The sequence below is a fragment of the Acomys minous genome, assembly GCF_964271855.1.
Source record: "Acomys minous genome assembly, chromosome: 2".
In the NCBI taxonomy this organism is placed as follows: Eukaryota; Metazoa; Chordata; class Mammalia; order Rodentia; family Muridae; genus Acomys; species Acomys minous.
Genome location: NC_140484.1, coordinates 47,681,398 through 47,700,509, shown reverse-complemented (window position 1 = coordinate 47,700,509; position 19,112 = coordinate 47,681,398). Strand labels below are relative to the sequence as shown.

The following is a 19,112-nucleotide window of genomic DNA, read 5'->3' as shown; positions in this document are numbered from 1 at the left end:
CTTCTTTTATATCCAGACAAGAGGGAAAGACGTTCAGGGAAGACAGGATACGAGTCCAGGAAGAGACCCATAAGGATGGGTGTGTTTAGAAGATGTGGGAGATTAAGCAAGAGTGACGGTGAGGGCTGGGAAGGACTGCGCATAGCTGTGTTTGTTTAATGTTTTTATATTTGCATTTAAGGGTGTATGTGGGGGCGTGGGGTGTCACAGAACAACTTTCAGGAGTTCTTCCATCAAGTGGGTCTCAGGGACCTAACTCATGAGGCTTGGACAGAGGCACCTTTACCTGCTGAGCCATTTCACTGCCTGCCCCCCCCCCATCCCCATGGCTATGTTCAAAGGCCTCATGGATGCTGCTTATTGAGGGTGGGGGCCCTGAGAGGTTTAGAGCAGAGAGTGGCCCATCACAGGTGGTGTTAGCTGAGAATCTTCTGGAGACCATGGGAAGATGATTCAGGAGGAACACAGGCAGAGGCAGAGGCCTCAGGGAGGCTGTATCTGTTCTCCAGCCTAGAGACAAGGTGGCCTGGGCTGGGGTGAGATGGTCAGGGTGGAAACTAACAGCTGGTAAGAGTAGAAATTGGGAAAGGCAGCCCCCCCCCCATGTGCCTCAGCAGGGTGAGAGAAGGGGGATGCAAGGATGCTAAACCCTGTGGAGAGATGGGTACCAGCTTGTCTTCTCCCCTCACAGACATTGATGAGTGTCTGGGAACGCCCTGCCAGCAGAGATGTAAGAACAGCATTGGTAGCTATCAGTGCTCTTGCCGCGCTGGCTTCCACCTCCACAGCAACCGGCACTCCTGTATAGGTGAGCTCTGTGGCCTGGGGTGGGGGTGGGGGTGGGGGGTAGGGGTGGGGTGGGGGTGGGGGGTAGGGGTAGGGTGAGGGTGGTACACTTAGGCTGTCTAACAGGAAGCTGGACAGGTCAGTCTGGAACCTGGGAAGACTAGCATTTGGACCACCTGGTCCTTTGAAACCTCTGCTCAGAGTACTCCTACCCCATGCTTGGTGTGGCTGTGCATGAAAGACCCCAAGCTGGGCCTTCCCAAGCCAATGTGCTCATTCATCCTGGTAGAGCCTCCTTATTGCTCTCGCCAGACACACGCTGACTCCTCCTTGCTCACCCATTTTCCTGGCTGCCTTTGCTCCTGGGGGAAACAAAGTACTTTATGTTTCGGTTCCTTTGCTTTAGAAGGAGACTCCTGTTTTCTCAGCCCGTTAGAAATTTCCGGAAAAGGATTACCACGTTTGGTTCATGGATCCAAAGCGGGGTTCCATGAACTTGAAAAGGCCTAGTACTCGTGGGTTGCATATTTGTCTTGAACCTGCTTTGAGCAGCACAGTGAGTTTTGAGGAGCTGTTTACAAAAGAATGCCAGATAGCAGAAGGTTTGGAAGTGAGGTTCCCACCAGGGTTGAGCCCTTAATCATCCTGGGGATGAGATGCCCCCCTCCCTGCTGGATACAGAATGCTTCCTGGGCTCTTGCCAATAGATGTCAGCCCCACTCCTAGCGTTCTGAGCCACGTCTTGTATCCTGGATGGACTCTGTAAGAATTCTACAGGTGAACTCTCCCAGTCTTCTGAGTTCAGCAATGGGAGAAGAAAGCGCTCCCTTTCCAAGGTAAGGCAACGGAGCTCTCCCACAGATGTCAACGAGTGTCGCCGAGCACAGGAGAGGAGAACCTGTCACCACACCTGCCATAACACTGTGGGCAGCTTCCTGTGCACCTGCAGACCTGGTTTCAGGCTTCGAGCTGACCACGTGTCCTGTGAAGGTGAGCACCAGGTCAGGCCCCGCCCTCTAGACCTCAGGCCTTCTCAGCGCAGAGCCCACCACATAGTCCTCCTGGTTCCAGCTCTCTGGGCTCCAGCCACACCCCGAGATCCTGGTTCTGCCCTGGTGGTACCAGGCCTCACCCCAACCACAGGCCCCCACCTCCATGCTAGACCCATTCTTTTTTGTTTTGTTTTGTTTTGTTTTTTGAGACAGGGTTTCTCTCTGTAGCCTTGGCTATCCTGGACTCACTTTGTAGACCAGGCTGGTCTCGAACTCACAGAGATCCGCCTGCTTCTGCCTCCTAGACTGCTGGGATTACAGGTGTGTGACACCAAGCTACAAGACCCGTTCTTTAATGCTCTCTTTTTTCAGTTATTTTATTTTACTTTTGCACTTCCAATACTTCCTTTTTCGTTCTCACTTGCCCTTTCCCTTTACATTTTAAAAATTTATTTACAAAAAGGTTTTATGCAAATGAATGTTTTGCCTGCTTATACGTGTGTACCTGGTGCCTGTGGAGGTCAGGAAGATGGTGTTAAATCCCCTCGAACTGGAGTTACAGCACTGTGTAGGTGCTGGGAACCGAACCTGGGTCCTCTGCAGTAGCAAGAAGTGCTCTTAACCTGTGAGACGTTTTTCTGTCCTGGTCAACTTTTTTTTTTTCTTAAATAAAAAGGGTTTTGGGGTTTTTGTTGTTGTTTTTTTAAAGATTTATTTTATGTGTATTGTGAGTGTTTTGCCTGCCCGTTTGTATGTGTACCATGTGATCCAGGAGGGCCAGGAGAAGGTGTCTGATCTCCTGGGTCTTGGTCTATGGATGATTGTGAGCCACCTTGTCAGCGCTGGGAACTGAACCTGGTCCTCTGCAAGAGAAGCCAGTGCCCTTAACCTCTAAGATGGCTCCCCAGCCTCATCCTTCGACTTCTTTATCCTGTCCTTTCCCAAGTGGTAAAAAGAAGAAAAAAAAAAAGTAATAATGAGGAAGGTGTGACATAAGACTCAGGATTCTCCATCTTCCTGACACGGGCAGTAGATATTCATCTGTAGGGAAAATGCTTGCTTAGTTTCCAAGTACTTACGTGGGAGCAGCAGCCCCCTTCCACAACGTGACCAGGGCGCTGTGAAGGTGGAGGGCACCCTCTGCTAACCCTTCATCCTGAGCCCTAGCTCCCCCGCATGAAGCCACAGCTAGATGGGAAGCAGGGGACACAGTCACACACCAGCCCATAGCAGCTGGGAGAGCTGTTTCCTGGATAGACCTTGGAGGTCTCCCAGCCTCAGGAAAACCTGCGTCCCATTGTAGTTGATAAGAAGGGCTGGTGAATCTTGGGGCTGTCGGACCTCCTTGTTACTGGCTTAGGATCTATTCTTGCCTATTAGGGCCTTTCCAGCCTTCTTCCCTTGTGGCTCTGGTCTCAACAGTTTGTGGTCAGTTACATTATGTTGATGAGGAAACTGGTGGATCAATCTAGGACTCTCGAACCCCACTTCCTGCCCCTGATGCCTCCCTTAGGAGACCCTGTGCTTCCATTTCAGCTTTCCCGAAGGCTGTCCTGGCCCCATCTGCCATCCTGCAACCCCGACAGCACCCTGCTAAGATGTCCCTGCTCCTTCCTGAGGCAGGCCGGCCTGCTCTGTCCCCAGGACACAGCCCTCCTCCAGGGGCCCCAGGGTATCTCACTGGAGTCAGAACAACCCGTCAGCCATCTACCACCCTGGTCCTACCCACTTTCCTTCCCACACAGTTGCTATCCACCCTAGAACCAAGTTCCTCCCTATTGGGGACCCTTGGACCCCCCTCCGTTTTCCAGGGGGAGGCAGTAGGGACCCCTTCCTCACCTAAGGGCCCTGAAGGTCCAAGCCTGGGAACAGGGCTCTCTTCCTGCTGGCACCTGGGAGCCACATATGAATCAGGGAGCCGGTGGAGCCAGCCTGGGTGTTCTCCTTGCCTATGCCAGGTAGGTGCCAAGTCCCCAGGCTGCCCTGGTAGAGTGTCTAGGGTCTGCCTGGCCGTGGCTGCAACTCCTGCTTATGCATCCAGGATGGAGAGGTGACCTGTGGAGAAGTGAGATGTGATGCTACTTGTTCCCACCCGATTCCCCCCAGAGATGGGGGGTGCTGCCCCTCTTGCACTGGTAAGAGCTGAGGGGGAGGGACGCAGCCCTGCTCTTTCTTCCCCTAGCCTCTTGCAGCCCAAAGGCTATTTATTACTCAGCTTCTTCCATAGTCAGTTCTTGGGGTCACCTGGGAGGCTGATTCTGATTGGAGGTTCAGGGGTGGGGCCTGAGAACGTGCACCTCTATCAAGCTCCCTGTGCTGCTGCTGCTGCTGCTGCTGCTGCTGCTAATGATGATAGTGGTGGTGGTGGTGGTGATGTTGATGGTGGTGGTGGTGGTGATGATGATAGTGGTGGTGGTGATGATGATAATGGTGGTGGTGGTGATGATGATGGTGGTGGTGGTGGTGATGATGGTGGTGGTGGTGGTGGTGATGATGGTGGTGGTGGTGGTGGTGGTGATGATGATGATGGTGGTAGTGGTGATGATATAGTGGTGGTGGTGGTGATGATGATGGTGGTGGTAGTGGTGATGATGGTGGTGGTGGTGATGATGATAGTGGTGGTGGTGGTGATGATGATGATGGTGGTAGTGGTGATGATGATAGTGGTGGTGGTGGTGATGATGATAGTGGTGGTGGTGGTGATGATGATGGTGGTGGTGGTGATGATGATAGTGGTGGTGGTAGTGATGATGATGATGGTGGTGGTGGTGATGATGATGATAGTGGTGGTGGTGGTGATGATGATGGTGGTGGTGGTGATGATGATAGTGGTGGTGGTGGTGGTGATGATGATAGTGGTGGTGGTGATGATGATGATGGTGGTGGTGGTGATGATGATAGTGGTGGTGGTGGTGATGATGATGATGGTGGTGGTGGTGATGATGATGATAGTGGTGGTGGTGGTGATGATGATGGTGGTGGTGGTGATGATGATAGTGGTGGTGGTGGTGATGATGATGATAGTGGTGGTGGTGATGATGATGATGGTGGTGGTGGTGATGATGATAGTGGTGGTGGTGGTGATGATGATAGTGGTGGTGGTGGTGATGATGATGATGGTGGTAGTGGTGATGATGATGATGGTGGTGGTGGTGATGATGATGATAGTGGTGGTGGTGGTGATGATGATGGTGGTGGTGGTGATGATGATAGTGGTGGTGGTGGTGATGATGATAGTGGTGGTGGTGGTGATGATGATGATGGTGGTGGTGGTGATGATGATGGTGGTGGTGGTGATGATGATAGTGGTGGTGGTGGTGATGATGATGGTGGTGGTGGTGATGATGATAGTGGTGGTGGTGGTGATGATGATGATGGTGGTGGTGGTGATGATGATGATAGTGGTGGTGGTGGTGATGATGATGGTGGTGGTGGTGATGATGATAGTGGTGGTGGTGGTGATGATGATAGTGGTGGTGGTGGTGATGATGATGATGGTGGTGGTGGTGATGATGATAGTGGTGGTGGTGGTGATGATGATAGTGGTGGTGGTGGTGGTGATGATGATGATGGTGGTGGTGGTGATGATGATAGTGGTGGTGGTGGTGATGATGATAGTGGTGGTGGTGGTGGTGATGATAGTGGTGGTGGTGATGATGATGGTGGTGGTGGTGGTGGTGATGATGATGATGATCTGGAATCTCACTTTGAGAAACACTTGCCTATGTTAAAGGACTTTGCATGGAGAGCCATTCATCAGGCCACTCTTCTTGGCCTGTCTTCCCTCCCTCCCTTCCTTCCTTCTTTTCTTCCTTCCTTCCTTCCACATCCATTCTGTTGTCTCCTTCCCTTGTCCTACTTGCCCTTGGCTTGCTGGAGGACAGTCATTTCACCTTCCTCCCACAAGCTGGGTCTTAGTACGTAGCTAGTATGCATGAGGCAGGTCCTGAATCAATCTGCAGCACCATAAAAACAAAAATCTTTGCAGGGTATGGCAAGGAAGTGCCTGTGTCTTTGTCTCAGAGGTCATTTCCATTTTCACTGTGTTCCACTATGTATTGGGCCCGGGTGGAAAGAGCTGAGTTCTCTTTATAAAAAAGATTTTGGATCCTTTTAGGTCTCCTGCTGGGTATTTGGTGATATTTCCATTTTATGGTGAAAATAACTGAGTTGCAGAGACGCAAGGTGACACAGGCAGGGCTGCTTGGGTAACTGGAGCTAGAATTCTAGGTTTCGCACCTAACCTGTCCTTTGTTATGGGGGGAAAATGATGCTTTCTCAGGACACACTTGAATGAATACTCTTAGGGCCACTGCAGCTAATCTTGCATGTGTCTCCTGTGTTGTTTCCCAGGGGTCCTAGAACCACCCAGTTCAAGCCACCTATTCCTGCCACTCCCGGGGCATCCAGGGTGGTGAGAGAAGGTTCCAGAAGCATTACGCCTGGAAAAGTAGAGACCTCGGGTTTCCTCTTCTTTGAGGAGGCTGATGTCCCCACCTCCTGTTTGTCTTTCAAAGGCTGCTTTCACAGTGGTGCCATCCGAGCAGAAGGGGATGTGTTTTCACCTCCTGAGGAGAACTGTACTGTGTGTGTCTGTCTGGTAAGCAACCCGAGATCCCCACCACATGTTTTCTTAACCTTTGGGGCTTGTCAAGGAGGGGAATAGACAGTATGTTGAAGGTGAGCTCATTGGAAGAACATTTGCTTCAGAGCTTTGGGTCTAAAACTACTGAACTTGAGAAAGTCTTAGAAACATCTAAGCTCTGGCCGATGGACTTGGGAGGCATCTGCTGTGCATGAGAGAGCCAGGGCAGAACAGGATCCATCTGTTTGGGAAGGAGAAGGATGGAACTCTCTCAGGAACTTCCCAAGGGAGTCTGTTTTCTCCAGGCAAAATACTTACCGCCACAACAAAGGTGCCCACATGGGGAAGAGAGCGGTCTCATTAAGCTCTCTAGGCTTCTTGAGTGTTTTTGCTTCTGGCAAGTTCACTCCTCAAAGAGTAGCCATGAGCATCTCCTGTGCCAGATGCTGCCTGCATGAATTTGATTCTGAGTACCCACTGTGTGTCAGGCACAGGCTTGGTGCCCTTCCTCTGTTTCTTAACCAGAGGTCCCTAGCAAGTACAGGGCGGGAGGCGCTGTCCTACATCTACAGATTCAAAGATGGAGGCTGGGAGCTGGTGGCACTGGGGTTTGAACCGAGATCTGTTACAGGTTTCATCTACCAGTCTTTGTTACCACACTCTGGCTACCTTTAAACATGGCTCCTGGGCTGGCCACAATTGTGGATGGGCTGGTGTATGATCAGGGCCACATAGACTGCCCTGTGCTCTTCCTGTGCACAAAGCACGCAGAGACCAGGAATTGGTGTACATTGTCCCAGTTTTATGTAGTGAGACGGGCAATGAATCCACCCATGTTAGAAGCTCCAGGAGATGTGATGTCATTTGCCTAAAATCTTGTTAGTGGATTCATAGACAGTGGAACTCAAGTCTAGATGACTCCAGTGTTGGAGACTTTTAAATTCTAACTTCAAAATTGTTTTTAAAGGTGTATTTTATGCTGGGTATAGTGCTACATGCCTTTAATCCCAGCACTTGGGAGGCAGAGGCAGGCAGATCTCTGTGAGTTTGAGACTAGCCTGATCTATATATTGAGTTCCAGGATAGACAGTTAGGGCTACATAGTGAGACTCTTTCTCAAGCAAAACAAAACAGAACAGAGCAGCAGCAGCAGCACCAGCAGCAACAACAACTGCAACCACCCAACCCCCCCCCCAAAAAAAAAAAATCAAAAAATAAAACAGCTTTGGCTGTCCTGGACTCATTTTGTAGACCAGGCTGGCCTCAAACTCACAGAGATCTGCCTGTGCACCACCATACCTGGCTTTTTATTTTTTATTTTTTATTTTTGTTTTTGTTTCTCGAGACAGGGTTTCTGTGTGTAGCCTTGACTGTCCTGGACTTGCTTTGTAGATCAGGCTGGCCTCAGACTCACAGAGATCTGCCTGCCTCTGCCTCCCCGAGTGCTGGGATTAAAGGCATGTGCCACCATGCCCTGCTCTTGTTTTTTACTGTTTAATTACTTATTTTAAAAGATTTATTGGTATGTTTTCACGGGTTTGAGTGTTTTGCTTGCATGTCTGTCTATGCATTACTTGTGTGCCTGCTGCCCTAAGAGGCCAGAAGAGAGAGCACCAGATCCCCTGGAACTGGGGATTCAGATGGCTGTGAGATGCCCTGTGGGTGATGGGAACTGAACCTGGCTTTTCTGAAGGGCACAGAAGAGCTCGCAACTGCTGAGCCATTCTCCAAACCCATTGTGATTTTATGTCTGTGTGTGCAAAGGTGCTCACAGAGGCCAGAAGAAGGTATTGGATCTTTTGGGACATTGTGAGCAGCCTGATATGGGTTCTGGGACCAAACTCGTGTTCCGTCAAAGGGTAGAAATTGTTTTTAACCACAGATCCATCTCTCCAGCTTCTAACTCGAAACCTATTATTTATTTAGTTATTTATTGTAGAAAAAAAATCTCATTAGGTAGCCCTAGCTGGCCTAAAACTTGCAATGTAGACCAGGCTGGCCTCAAGCTCACAGGGACCTGCCTGCCTCTGCCTCCCAAGTGCTGGGATTAAAGGTATGAACCTGGCAGTGAACCTGGTCCCACCCTTGGTCCCCATCACCCTTTTTTTTTTCCCCCTCCTCAGGCTGGAAATGTTTCTTGTATCTCCCCGGAGTGTCCCCCTGGTCCCTGCAAGGCTTCTCCACAGTCAGATTGCTGTACTTGTGTCCCAGGTATGTGACTCTTGGGAACTTTTGTTGTTTGGGGTGTGGGGGATAATGCTTCTGGAGTGTGTATTGAGGTAGGAGAGCGGAGACCTACTCCTGTTCTAGAAGAGCCAGTCCAATGATACATCTCAATTAGTCACTTCTAGTGAACTTGGCCAGACTGTGCTCATGGCTTAGCCTTCCCCTGTCCCTGCCTCTACAGCACATCCTGAGTATAGGTAGAGCTGCTGGGAGCCCAGTGCTGGCACTGATCTGCTCCTGGGCATGGAGGAATCTCTTTTAACCCACTGTGACATAAGAACATGGTTTCCTAGCACTTAGAAAACTCAGGCCTTAAGCTGGGCGTGGTGGTGCATGCTTTTAATCCCAGCACTTGGGAGGCAGAGGCAGGTGGATCGCTGTGAGTTCAAGGCCAGCCTGGTCTACAAAGTGAGTCCAGGACAGGCTAACACAGAGAGACCCTATCTCAAAAAACAACAAAACAAAAACAACAACAAGAAAACTCAGGCCTTCCCGGTAACCAGGGTGACTGGGCCCTACAGAGATAAGGCCGCTGCAAATGGAAGCATCCAGACCCCTGACTCTTAGCACTTACACCTCAAAGTACAGTTACTTACTAACTAAGCCTGCTACCCTCTGGGGTGGGGCACCCCCCCCCCTTTCCTCAGAGTGGGCACATTCTTCTTTTCTGAGACACACCTCTCTGTCTTCTCTTTTGTCTTTGGAACAGGGGCTGCCTGTTTGCCTGGGGCATTCATTACTCCCCCAATAAAGCCCTTATTTGAGGGACAACTTGTCTATAAGACATCCACTCCTCACCTCAAAGGACAGCCCGTCTTAAACATCTCTCCCCAACTCTCATCTGCTTTATCTACTTTCTTCCTTCTCCTTTTCCAAGTCTAATGATGACCTCATCATTGGGAGAGGGATGTCCCCACCAGCATGTGTCCTTTACTGTTTGGGGTACCTGCCACCTCTTGGTCTGTTGAATCCTTGAGTTGTCATGATGAGGGAACACTGCTCACTGCTGCCTTTGGATGAAAAACCGCTTGAGACAGGTTAAGACACTGTCTAGAGACACAGGGCAGCTAGTGATGGGGCTGACCTCTGACCTCTCCCTGATTCCAAAGCTAGCACTGTTAAACGATATCTTGGGCCCGTGGGTGGCTTAGAAAGGGTGCCTAATAACCTGGGTCTGAACCCTGACCCTGCATGTCAGGGGGGAACTGACTTCTACAAGTTGATGACTTATCTCTACGTCATGCCCCTCCCCCAATAAATAAAGAAAATTTAAGTTTCTTTTTTTCTTTTTTTCCACATACAGGAGATTGGAACCCAGGCGAGTACTTTACCACAGAGCTACATCCCTGTCTCATTTAAATCTTTTTGTTTTGAGACAGGATCTCATTAAGTTGCCTGAGCTGGCCTAGGACTCCTCTATAACCCAGATAGCCCTTGAGCCTGCGCCTCAGCCTCCCAAGGAGCTGGGGATGCAGGCTTGTGCCATCAGGCCTGGCATGCATTTCTCCCTTAACTTGAGACTTATGTTATCTTTTTGTCTTGTCTTTGTGAGGTTTTTTTGGTGGGGGGATGGGGGGTGGTGGGGTCTCACTATGTATTTTTGCCTGTCCTGGAACTCACTATGTAGGCCAGGCTAGCCTTGAACTCACAGAGCTCTGCTGGCTTCTACCTCCCTAGTGCTGGGACAAAAGGCATGAGACACCATATCTGGCTTTTTTTTTTTTAAAGTTTTTTTTGTATAGTCAATGTGAAACCTGTGAGGTGGGAACTGTCCATACCATTGCCCAGTGCCTGGCACAGCTCCCCTGGAGTTTCTCACTTTGGAGCTGCATTTGGGCTCCCTCTGCCTCTTGGGTAATGGCCTCTTTTGTAGGTTTTTAGGTTGTAATTGTGTGGTGGCTGCAGTTTGGAGACTGACAAGCGTGCTGAGTTCTGGCAAGGGACATCTGCCTTACTCCTCCTTGCCCATCTGTCCACTCTTCTCCCTGATCCATCCGGAAAGCCCTGAGCCCTTCTGCCTTTGTCTCCTGCAGGGAGATGCTATTTCCACGGCCGCTGGTACACAGACGGGGCTGTGTTCAGTGGGGGTGGTGACGACTGTACCACGTGTGTCTGCCAGGTAGGGTGTGAGGTTCCTGGTGACTCAGTGGAAGATGGGTGGGCAACATAGGAATTTACCCAGGATGCTTTGCCACAAAGAAGATAACCTGCTCGGCAGCAAAAGGGAGAGACTAAGGCAGCAGTCACTGTAGGATTCTCCCATGCCTTACCAGTCTCCATGGAGCCCAGTTGTCTTCAGCTCTGTATTGGTAGAGCACTTACTATGATCTGGGGACACACATCCTCAGCCCAGAAGAATGCCCGTCCCCCCCCCCGCCCCCACTGACTGGCAGCCTATGGTCGATGTGGGCGTGGTTGGGCACAGGATCCTCAAGCCTTCTTGGGAATAGAGAGGGACAGTAGAGACCTAAGGGGTGACGAGGACCAGTCAGGTGATGTGCTGAGGGTGCTGTGCTTTCTGGTTGGGACAGACAAGAGTGGAGGCAGATGGGTTTTTCAGGAGTGTTTCTTGGGAGGGGTCCCTGGAGGCAGGCTGAGAGGTGTAGTCTTTATACAGTAGTTTACCAGCTGGTGCGTGCCCTCAGGAGAAACAAGCCAGGGAAGTAGTAGAGGACAGAGAGGAGGCTGGGAAGACACCTTTTCTGCTCAGCCCATGGGCAGGGGAGGGAGCTGGGCTCTCAAAGCTGTGCATCAGACAGGCATGTCTGTGCATAGAGGGACACCCTTGCTGTCTCCAGAGGATATCTGTGCCTGACAGGTGAGAGGGGCTCCCAGACAACAGCAGACGCCGTGGACTAGGCTAAGGCTTGGAGCGGTGGAGTGGCAGGAGGGGTTGATGCCTGGGGTAGTTTCCCAGCTGTGGAGCAGGGTGGATTAGAGAGATGGGAGTGGAGGGCGATAAGAGGGAGTCTTGATGGAACTAGGTGTAAGAGGGAGCATGAGAGATGGGGGAGACCCAGCTAGGGAAGGAGGAACACCCCAGGGCCTTCTTTCTGCTCCTCTGTCTCTCTGGACATCGGTCACCTTTACTTGGGGATATAGAGGATAGCTACCTGTCAGCCTTCTCTTCAGCCTATGCAGCCCAGGGCTGGGAGGCACCCTCACTGAGGCAATGCTCTTGCCCTTCTTCCAGAATGGGGAGATAGAATGCTCCTTCACACCGTGTCCAGAGCTGGAGTGCCCCCGAGAGGAGTGGTGGCTGGGCCCAGGGCAGTGCTGTTTTACCTGTCGGGAGCCCACGCCCACCACAGGTGAGGTCCTCAACACAGGGCTCAAGTGCATGTGGACTGATGATGATGATGATGATGATGATGATGATGATGATGATGTGTGTGTGTGTGTGTGTGTGTTTGTGTGTGTGCACGTGTGCGTTAGTGGTGTGAACATGTGTGTTTTATATATGAACGTTGTTTGAGAGCTGTGACTATGTAAGTGTGTAAGTTTGTGTGTGTCTTGGAAGGGTGCTTTTTATGAGTGTACCTGTAGGTGTATATAGCTGTATATGTGTTGGCGTATGAATGTATTGTTTTAAAATTATCTGTATTATCAGTATGACCAGCTAGCAATCAATTAAGACACAGACACTTGTTATATTTTAAAATAGCCTTAGTTAACCTGGGGCAGGGCAGATATCAATCCTCTAAACTACTTCCCATAGTGGGGCAGGTATGGGATCCCTGCCTCAATCCCATGCCATCGGCTTCCAATAACTTCTATCAAGCTACCTCCCATCATCTGGGCCAGATTCTCTATCCAGGCCAGCTGTGTGCTTCTCCTCCATCTAACCCGTGACGGTCTTACTTTCTCTCCTCTCTCCTCTGGGGTCTCTCTCTTCTTCTCAGGATCCCTCTTTCTCCTTCAGGAACCTTAGCTACACCTCTGTCTCATCTGCCCTGCCCAGGTGGGATAGCTTTTTAATTAATTAAAAGGTGGGTCACTGAGACAGCAAGCACTAATTAGCATCAACATACATCAGACCATCCCCCAACATGAATGTGTCTGTGTTTTATATAATATACCTGCAAATGCACTTCTCTGTGTGCTTGTGACAGTTCCTTGCCATGTATGTGCATAATATGCTGTATATGTTTCTGTGCAAAGTGAATGTCTCTCTGTGTGTGAATCTGTTGTCTGTGAGTGTGTCTGGTTTTGAGTGTGCCTGTGTGTGTGATGTATGTGTATGCATTCTTACATGTGCTCATTATGTAAACCAGGTTGGCCTGGAACTCACAGAGATTTGCCTGCCTCTGCCTCCTGAGTGCTGGCATGTGCTACCACATCCAGCTTTAAAAGTATGCATACCTTTTAAGCATACATTTGTGTGTGTGCTTTGTGTGGTGTGTATGTCTGTGAATGAGAGTTTCATGTTTAGAAGTGTGGTGCTGTAGTTCTGGTGGGGGCATTCCTGCCTGCTGCGGTTTTTTGTTTGTTTTTGTGGCTGTTGTGGGTCCACTGAGCGTACATCACCCGTCCCTCTGCCAAGTGTCTTTTCCTTTTGCTACCTCTCCTGCCAGGCTGCTCTCTTGATGACAACGGGGTTGAGTTTCCGATTGGACAGATCTGGTCGCCTGGTGATCCCTGTGAGTTATGCGTCTGCCAGGTGAATGACAGCCTGCTCTCCTTCAACTGCTTTACCTCCCAGACAGAGGCAGGGCAACTGCCAGCCTGACTCCCTCCTAGTCAGGGTGAGCCCCACTTGTCCTGCTTTCAACGGAGGATTGAGGACAGTAGAGCTTGGCTGCTGCCTTGGATGCTATGGGTGACTGTGCTTGGGTAGGGAGCTGCTGCCCTGAGAGTTGGCCTCAGGAGGCTTCAGAGATGTTGGCCTGGGGGTGTGGCTAGCTTAGGTAGCTGGGGTGCCTTGTCTGTGTCATGTGATCTTTCATCCTGACTTGCACTTTGTTATAGCTAAATCAGAACGTGTACTTGAAAGTCAAATATGGGGCTGGAGAGATGGTTCAGAGGTTAAGAGCACTGGCTGTTCTTCCAAAAGTCCTGAGTTCAATTCCCAGCACCCACAGGGTGGCTCGTCACCATCTATAGTGAGATCTGGTGCCCTCTTGTGGCCAGCATGTGTACATGCAGGCAGAATACTGCTTAAATAATAAGTAAATAAATCTTTAAAGAAGAAGAAAAAAAGGAAAGTCAGATATGGTTGCTTACGGAAAACTGCACAATGTTTCTCTTTCTACTGTGAGTGTTTGGGTCCCTGAGGGCTTTATTCCTCCAAATAAAGTAGGATGGGGGTGGGGTGTCATGAGGGCCCGTCTCAGTCATACAGGGTCTCCAGGCACCACACCTTAATCTCCAGATGGTTGCTGTTCAGGGTGCTTTGTGAGAAGCTGGCCTGAGCATGCCTGATGTAGTCAGATGCAAAGTAAAAGACACCCTCTGTTGATCTTCCCCTTCGTAACTGGTCCTGGCACTCCTTTTACAAGAGAGTGAAATAAGAGGCCATAAATATTCAAATTCTTAGGAAGGGGGAGCTGGGAGAAAGAGAGAAAAGGAAGAAACCTCGTATGCCGTTTTTGGTCTTCTGAAATAGGCATTTCCGGTGGAATAGTTTTCTATAAAAATAGGATTTTATTGTTCTCCATAGGTTTGGGGTGAGCCAGGGTTCCAGGAAAGTGCTGAGAAGAATGTGGGGGCGGGGGAGATGGTATGGAGTTGGCTGCTGCTGAGGGATAGCATGGGAAACAGAGGACACAACATCCCAGTTCAGGCTTCTTTCTCTTGAGATAGACAGAAAACCTTCTGGAAGATCCTATCACCTGCGCTAAGCAGCTAGTGATAGTCACGGGGGAGGAGGGAGGAGGACCGGCCACTCCACAGCCTCATCCTGGCATCCTTGAGTGCAAGCCACGCACAGTGGGCGGTGTTGTTATCTTTCCTCCAGTGTCGGGAAGCAGGTCTTGGTGACGTTCCTTCTTCCTTTAGGCAGATGGCTCCGTGAGCTGCAGGAGGACTGACTGCGTGGACTCCTGCCCTCACCCCATCCGGATCCCTGGACAGTGCTGTCCTGACTGTTCAGCAGGTAACCACGGCCAGGCCCCACCTCACCTGTGCAGCAAATCCCCAGGGCTCCTGGAGTCCCTGCCTGCTTTGCCTCAGGCCCCTCTGCGCTGAGCATCGCTGGAGCCTTGGCTCCCTCACCCCTGTGCAGCACCCTCAGCCCAGAGAAGCCAAGTGGCTTGCCTGAGGCAAGGCCTCCATGCTGGGCCCACATACACAAATCCAGAGCTTATAGTCCCTGTGGAGTCACATAAGAAGCAGACATGGAAGACTGGGCCAGGGAGAGGAAACACAAATAAGGCCAGGTTTTCTTACACAGTCATTTTTTTTTACCTTTTCCACTATTTCAAAATTAAGTTTGTCATAGAAAAGCCATAGAGGGAGAATACATTTAAAGAAGCTCATCTCTGTTTCTGACATGTACACCTTTTGAAATATATTTTTTTAAATCTTTCCCTAAGGGTTGGGCTTGTTGATACATGCCTGTAACCCCAGTATTTGGGAGAAAGAGACAGGAAGATCAAGTCTGGACCAGATAGCAAGATTCAATCTCAAAAAATAAGATAAAATAAAATGAAACCAACCGTATAATGTTGAAGGGTACAGTTCAGTGCATGAGACTCTGGGTGCCATCTCTGACACTCCAAGTACAGACAGACAGACAAACAAACAAACAACAACAACAAGAAAAAGGCCCAGGTAAAATAAAAGTTAAATATTTTCCTAATGTCTCACCTGCTTTTGTGATTTATATATATATTGTATAAGTTCAACTTTTCCAGTTAAAGTATAGAGTTTGGAATATACTTGCTGTATAAGACTCTTCCAACACATACTCTATGCAGCAAATTTAGGCTGTAAACTCTATATTTTCACTGGAAATAGAAAGCAGCCAGCACTCATTCCAAGGACGCTTATTGCCTGCCTAACCTCTGAGCTGCCGGGAGAGGTGCTGGGCCTGAGCCTTGCTATCCAGACAGACTTCCAACCTTTGCCCTGGCCAGGCTGCTCACCACGTGCTCTGTTTGGCAGGCTGCACCTACACCGGCAGAATCTTCTACAACAATGAGACCTTCCCATCGGTGCTCGACCCCTGTCTGAGCTGCATCTGCCTGGTATGCACCACCCAACCTGACCCCCCAAGTCCAGCGTGAGTTTCTGAACCCCAGAGAAGGGTCACCTGTGGTTCTGGTGAAAGCCGTCTCCTGGCAGCCCATCTACCATGATTCTTTTTTGTCTTTGTTTTTTCAAAACAAACAGGGTTTCTTGTATAGCCCTGGCTGTCCTGAAACTCATTCTGTAGACCAGGCTGGCCTCAAACTCACAGAGATCTGCCTGCCTCTACCTCCTGAGTGCTGGGATTAAAGGTGGGTACCACTACCACCTGGCCCTAGCACAATTCTTTTTTCTTTTTCTTTTTGGTTTTTCGAGACAAGGTTTCTCTGTGTAGCCTTGGCTGTCCTGGACTCACTTTGTAGACCAGGCTGGCCTCGAACTCACAGCGATCTGCCTGCCTCTGCCTTCCCAGTGCTTGGATTAAAGGGGTGCGTCACCATGTCTGGTGCTAGTATAGTTCTTTAGCCAGGGTCAGGGAATAATTTGAAAACTCTGGCTGGTCCAGTATCCCAGCTTCTGGGTTGCTGAACTCAAAGAATCTCGTCATTTCTGGATGTGGGAACTAGCCAAGTCATTTCCCTGTGGCTAGTTAAAGGGCCAGGCACTGAATTTAGGATATACACTACTGGATCCACACTTACACTCTAGAGCCAGCCCACCCCTCGCTCCAAAGTGCACACTGAATTTTCATATTTGGAAAATGAAGGGCATAAGTCTCATCTCTTCTCGTGCTGGTATAGTTGATGCTTGGCAGGAGCTGCTGTGCACAGTGGCAGGGTGTCTTTAGGGTGTATGTGAGCCTCAGCCCCAGTTAAGTGTGAAAAGGGACAAGGTCAACACATGGATTGAGAAATGGAGGGTAAATATCTCTGTGGCCTCTGAGGGACCCAGTACCCAGTACCCACTGCTTTGAGAAATGTTGCTTCTGGGCCCTTTCTTCTCAGTTTATTTTTCTTATGATGTTAGGGGTGGAACCTAGGGCAGTGTATCACTAAGCCACACCCCAGGTCACTCCCTCCCTCATTTGTTTGTTTGTTTGCTGCTGAGCTTTTCTGGATAATTCTGCATTTGTTCCACGGGTCACTATTGTCAGGCCTTGTTCTTGAGAGGTTAGGAAGGACCCTACATGAGAAAATGTTACCCCTCTATACCCCCTGTCCTGCCACAGACGGCCAATGCTGCTTTCTAGAAGGGTCCACCTTGTTGTATGCCCTGGGCCTTCCCTGGCATCATACTAACTGACCTCAGTGAGGGGTGTTTTGTGTCCTACAGCTGGGCTCGGTGGCCTGTTCACCTGTGGACTGTCCCATCACCTGCACCTACCCCTTCCACCCAGATGGCGAGTGCTGCCCCGTCTGCCACGGTGAGTGGGAGAAGCCACCCAGATCCAAGTCTCCCAAGTGGACCTGGATCTCATCCTTTTGTCTCTTCTCTCTCTGCAGACTGCAACTTCGAAGGGAGGAAGGTGATGAATGGCCAGGTGTTCACCTTGGATGAGGAGCCTTGTACCCGGTGCATCTGCCAGGTGAGCTGGCCCGAGGGCCTGGGGCTGCCAGCCAGGCCTGCAAGTCACACATGGAACCCCAAGCTCATCTTTCTACTTGTCATGGGTTCATGAACCGTCAGAATACCTTTGCCTCTGGCCACGCATCCCTCTTTGGAGGTTCAGATGACGGTGTCTTGCCAGGGCTGGCATTGCCTTTCATCCAGACCAGAGCCTAGGTATTTGGGCATCTACCCAACATTTTTCTGTGTGTCTCACTATTGGCACAAGAGGCCCTGGAGAGCTCTGCCTATGGGTGGGCAGGATACTCTGGGCTTTCTCACGTGTATCTTTCTGTTTCTTCAGCTGGGAGAGGTGAGGTGTGAGAAGATGCCCTGTAAGCCAGTCTGTACTGACCCCTCCTGCCCAGGTAAGCAGTCCCTGAGCCTGAGCTTTCCTTACCATCTTCTGCTATAAACCTTCTCAGAAAAAGGCCTTAGGAAGGGCGGCCAGGGAGACCCAGGCTCAGACAGATTGGCTGGAGGTCATACAGTTGTGGTGGGCTGTTCTGGGTTGTTGTTATAAAATACCACAGTGTGTTGTGTGGCCCCAACACCTCCCCTTTTTTTTTTGTCTGTGTGGTGTGCTATGGCTTAAGTTCAGAGCCCTGTAAAGCTGTAAAGGCTAGGCTAGTGCTGCACGCTGAACCGTCCCCAGCCTCATCCACTCCTCAACTCCTCATCCCCCCAACGCTCCGCTTTTTTTTTTTTTTTTGAGACAGGAGTTTTATGTTGCAGAAGCTGGCCTTAAACTCATGATTTAAAGAGTTCTCCTGCTTCAGCCTTGTGAGTGCTGAGACTGTAGTCATGTGCCACCAGACTTGGCTGGTCCATGTAGTTCTTCACTGCACAGTTACAAATAGGCCCCCGGTGATCTGTTGTGCAGCTCCGAGGTCTTGATGTGGTCCACAGCTGGCTACCTAGGAAAGCTTCGCCTTATCTGTGAGACCTCAGATATGTCTGTAACTGTGGACGGAACTGAACCTTACATGAAAGCACTGTCAAACCAGCGACAGAGAGGTCCCTAAATGACTGACCAACTAGTAGCACAAACAGTACGGATACAGTGGACAAAGCGTGAGCCACAGCCTGGGCAAGGCAGAGCGGGATGGATCTCATTCTGAACACAATAAAAAAGATATGAGTTGTTTACTTCTGAGACTTTCTATTTACTACTTAAGAACGACAATTGATCATGACGATGGAAGTGGCAGAAAGCAGCACGTTGGTTAAGGGGGAGCTACCCTATTCTCTTAAGTTGGTTTTCCTGTGCCCTACCTTCTCCATTCATTGGGTTTCCTCCCCATGCCCTTGCACCCCTCCCTTCTTTCTTTCCTTGTATTCCTATTTCCCTGCACCTCCTTTCTTCCCCTTTTCCGTGTTTCTTTCCTTTCCTTCCAGACACCTGTAATGAACCTTCTGTGGAAAGTTCTGGGACAACTTTCTTTTTCTTTTTCAAATCTTATGGGTGATGTCAGGACTTTGTGGTTGACAGTGGAGGCAACTGGGTCAGAGAGTGGCATGGGTAGACTGGGTGCCTCACGACACACTGCTATACCCTGGTGCTGAAGGAGGAAGGGCGGTGAGGCAGATGGCTCCCACAGTCTTCAAAACTGCTTAGAGCGTCAGTGTTTTTCCAGTTTACTCTATGCACAGATGTGTCTTCTTTATATGTTTTCAACTTCTAGAAAGATGGTAGATTTTTCCCACTGTCCTATGGCCAGCAATGCTTCCTGGGAAATGTCTGTTTCGTGTCTTTGGCCTCTGGGAAGGGACAGGGCTGGGAACAGTGC

At 50.0% G+C, this 19,112-nt stretch overlaps 1 protein-coding gene across 3 annotated transcripts in view; it reads left to right on the top strand.

Annotated features, from left to right (window-relative positions):
* The window catches only part of VWCE (von Willebrand factor C and EGF domains), a 32,309-nt gene that overhangs the window by 8,879 nt on the left and 4,318 nt on the right, over positions 1–19,112 (top strand). The window contains exons 6-19 of one of the 3 annotated variants that reach the window (XM_084772046.1): positions 692–808; positions 1,648–1,776; positions 3,315–3,736; positions 3,820–3,913; positions 6,296–6,378; positions 8,487–8,574; positions 10,623–10,708; positions 11,783–11,900; positions 13,164–13,229; positions 14,591–14,683; positions 15,694–15,776; positions 17,050–17,140; positions 17,220–17,302; positions 17,627–17,690. In XM_084772046.1, the coding sequence (XP_084628172.1) occupies positions 692–808; positions 1,648–1,776; positions 3,315–3,736; positions 3,820–3,913; positions 6,296–6,378; positions 8,487–8,574; positions 10,623–10,708; positions 11,783–11,900; positions 13,164–13,229; positions 14,591–14,683; positions 15,694–15,776; positions 17,050–17,140; positions 17,220–17,302; positions 17,627–17,690 (1,617 nt within the window). Of the gene's footprint in view, positions 1–691; positions 809–1,647; positions 1,777–3,314; positions 3,737–3,819; positions 3,914–6,295; positions 6,379–8,486; positions 8,575–10,622; positions 10,709–11,782; positions 11,901–13,163; positions 13,250–14,586; positions 14,684–15,693; positions 15,777–17,049; positions 17,141–17,219; positions 17,303–17,626; positions 17,691–19,112 lie in introns of all 3 variants that reach the window. The other 2 variants (XM_084772045.1, XM_084772047.1) reach the window with 2 other exon arrangements.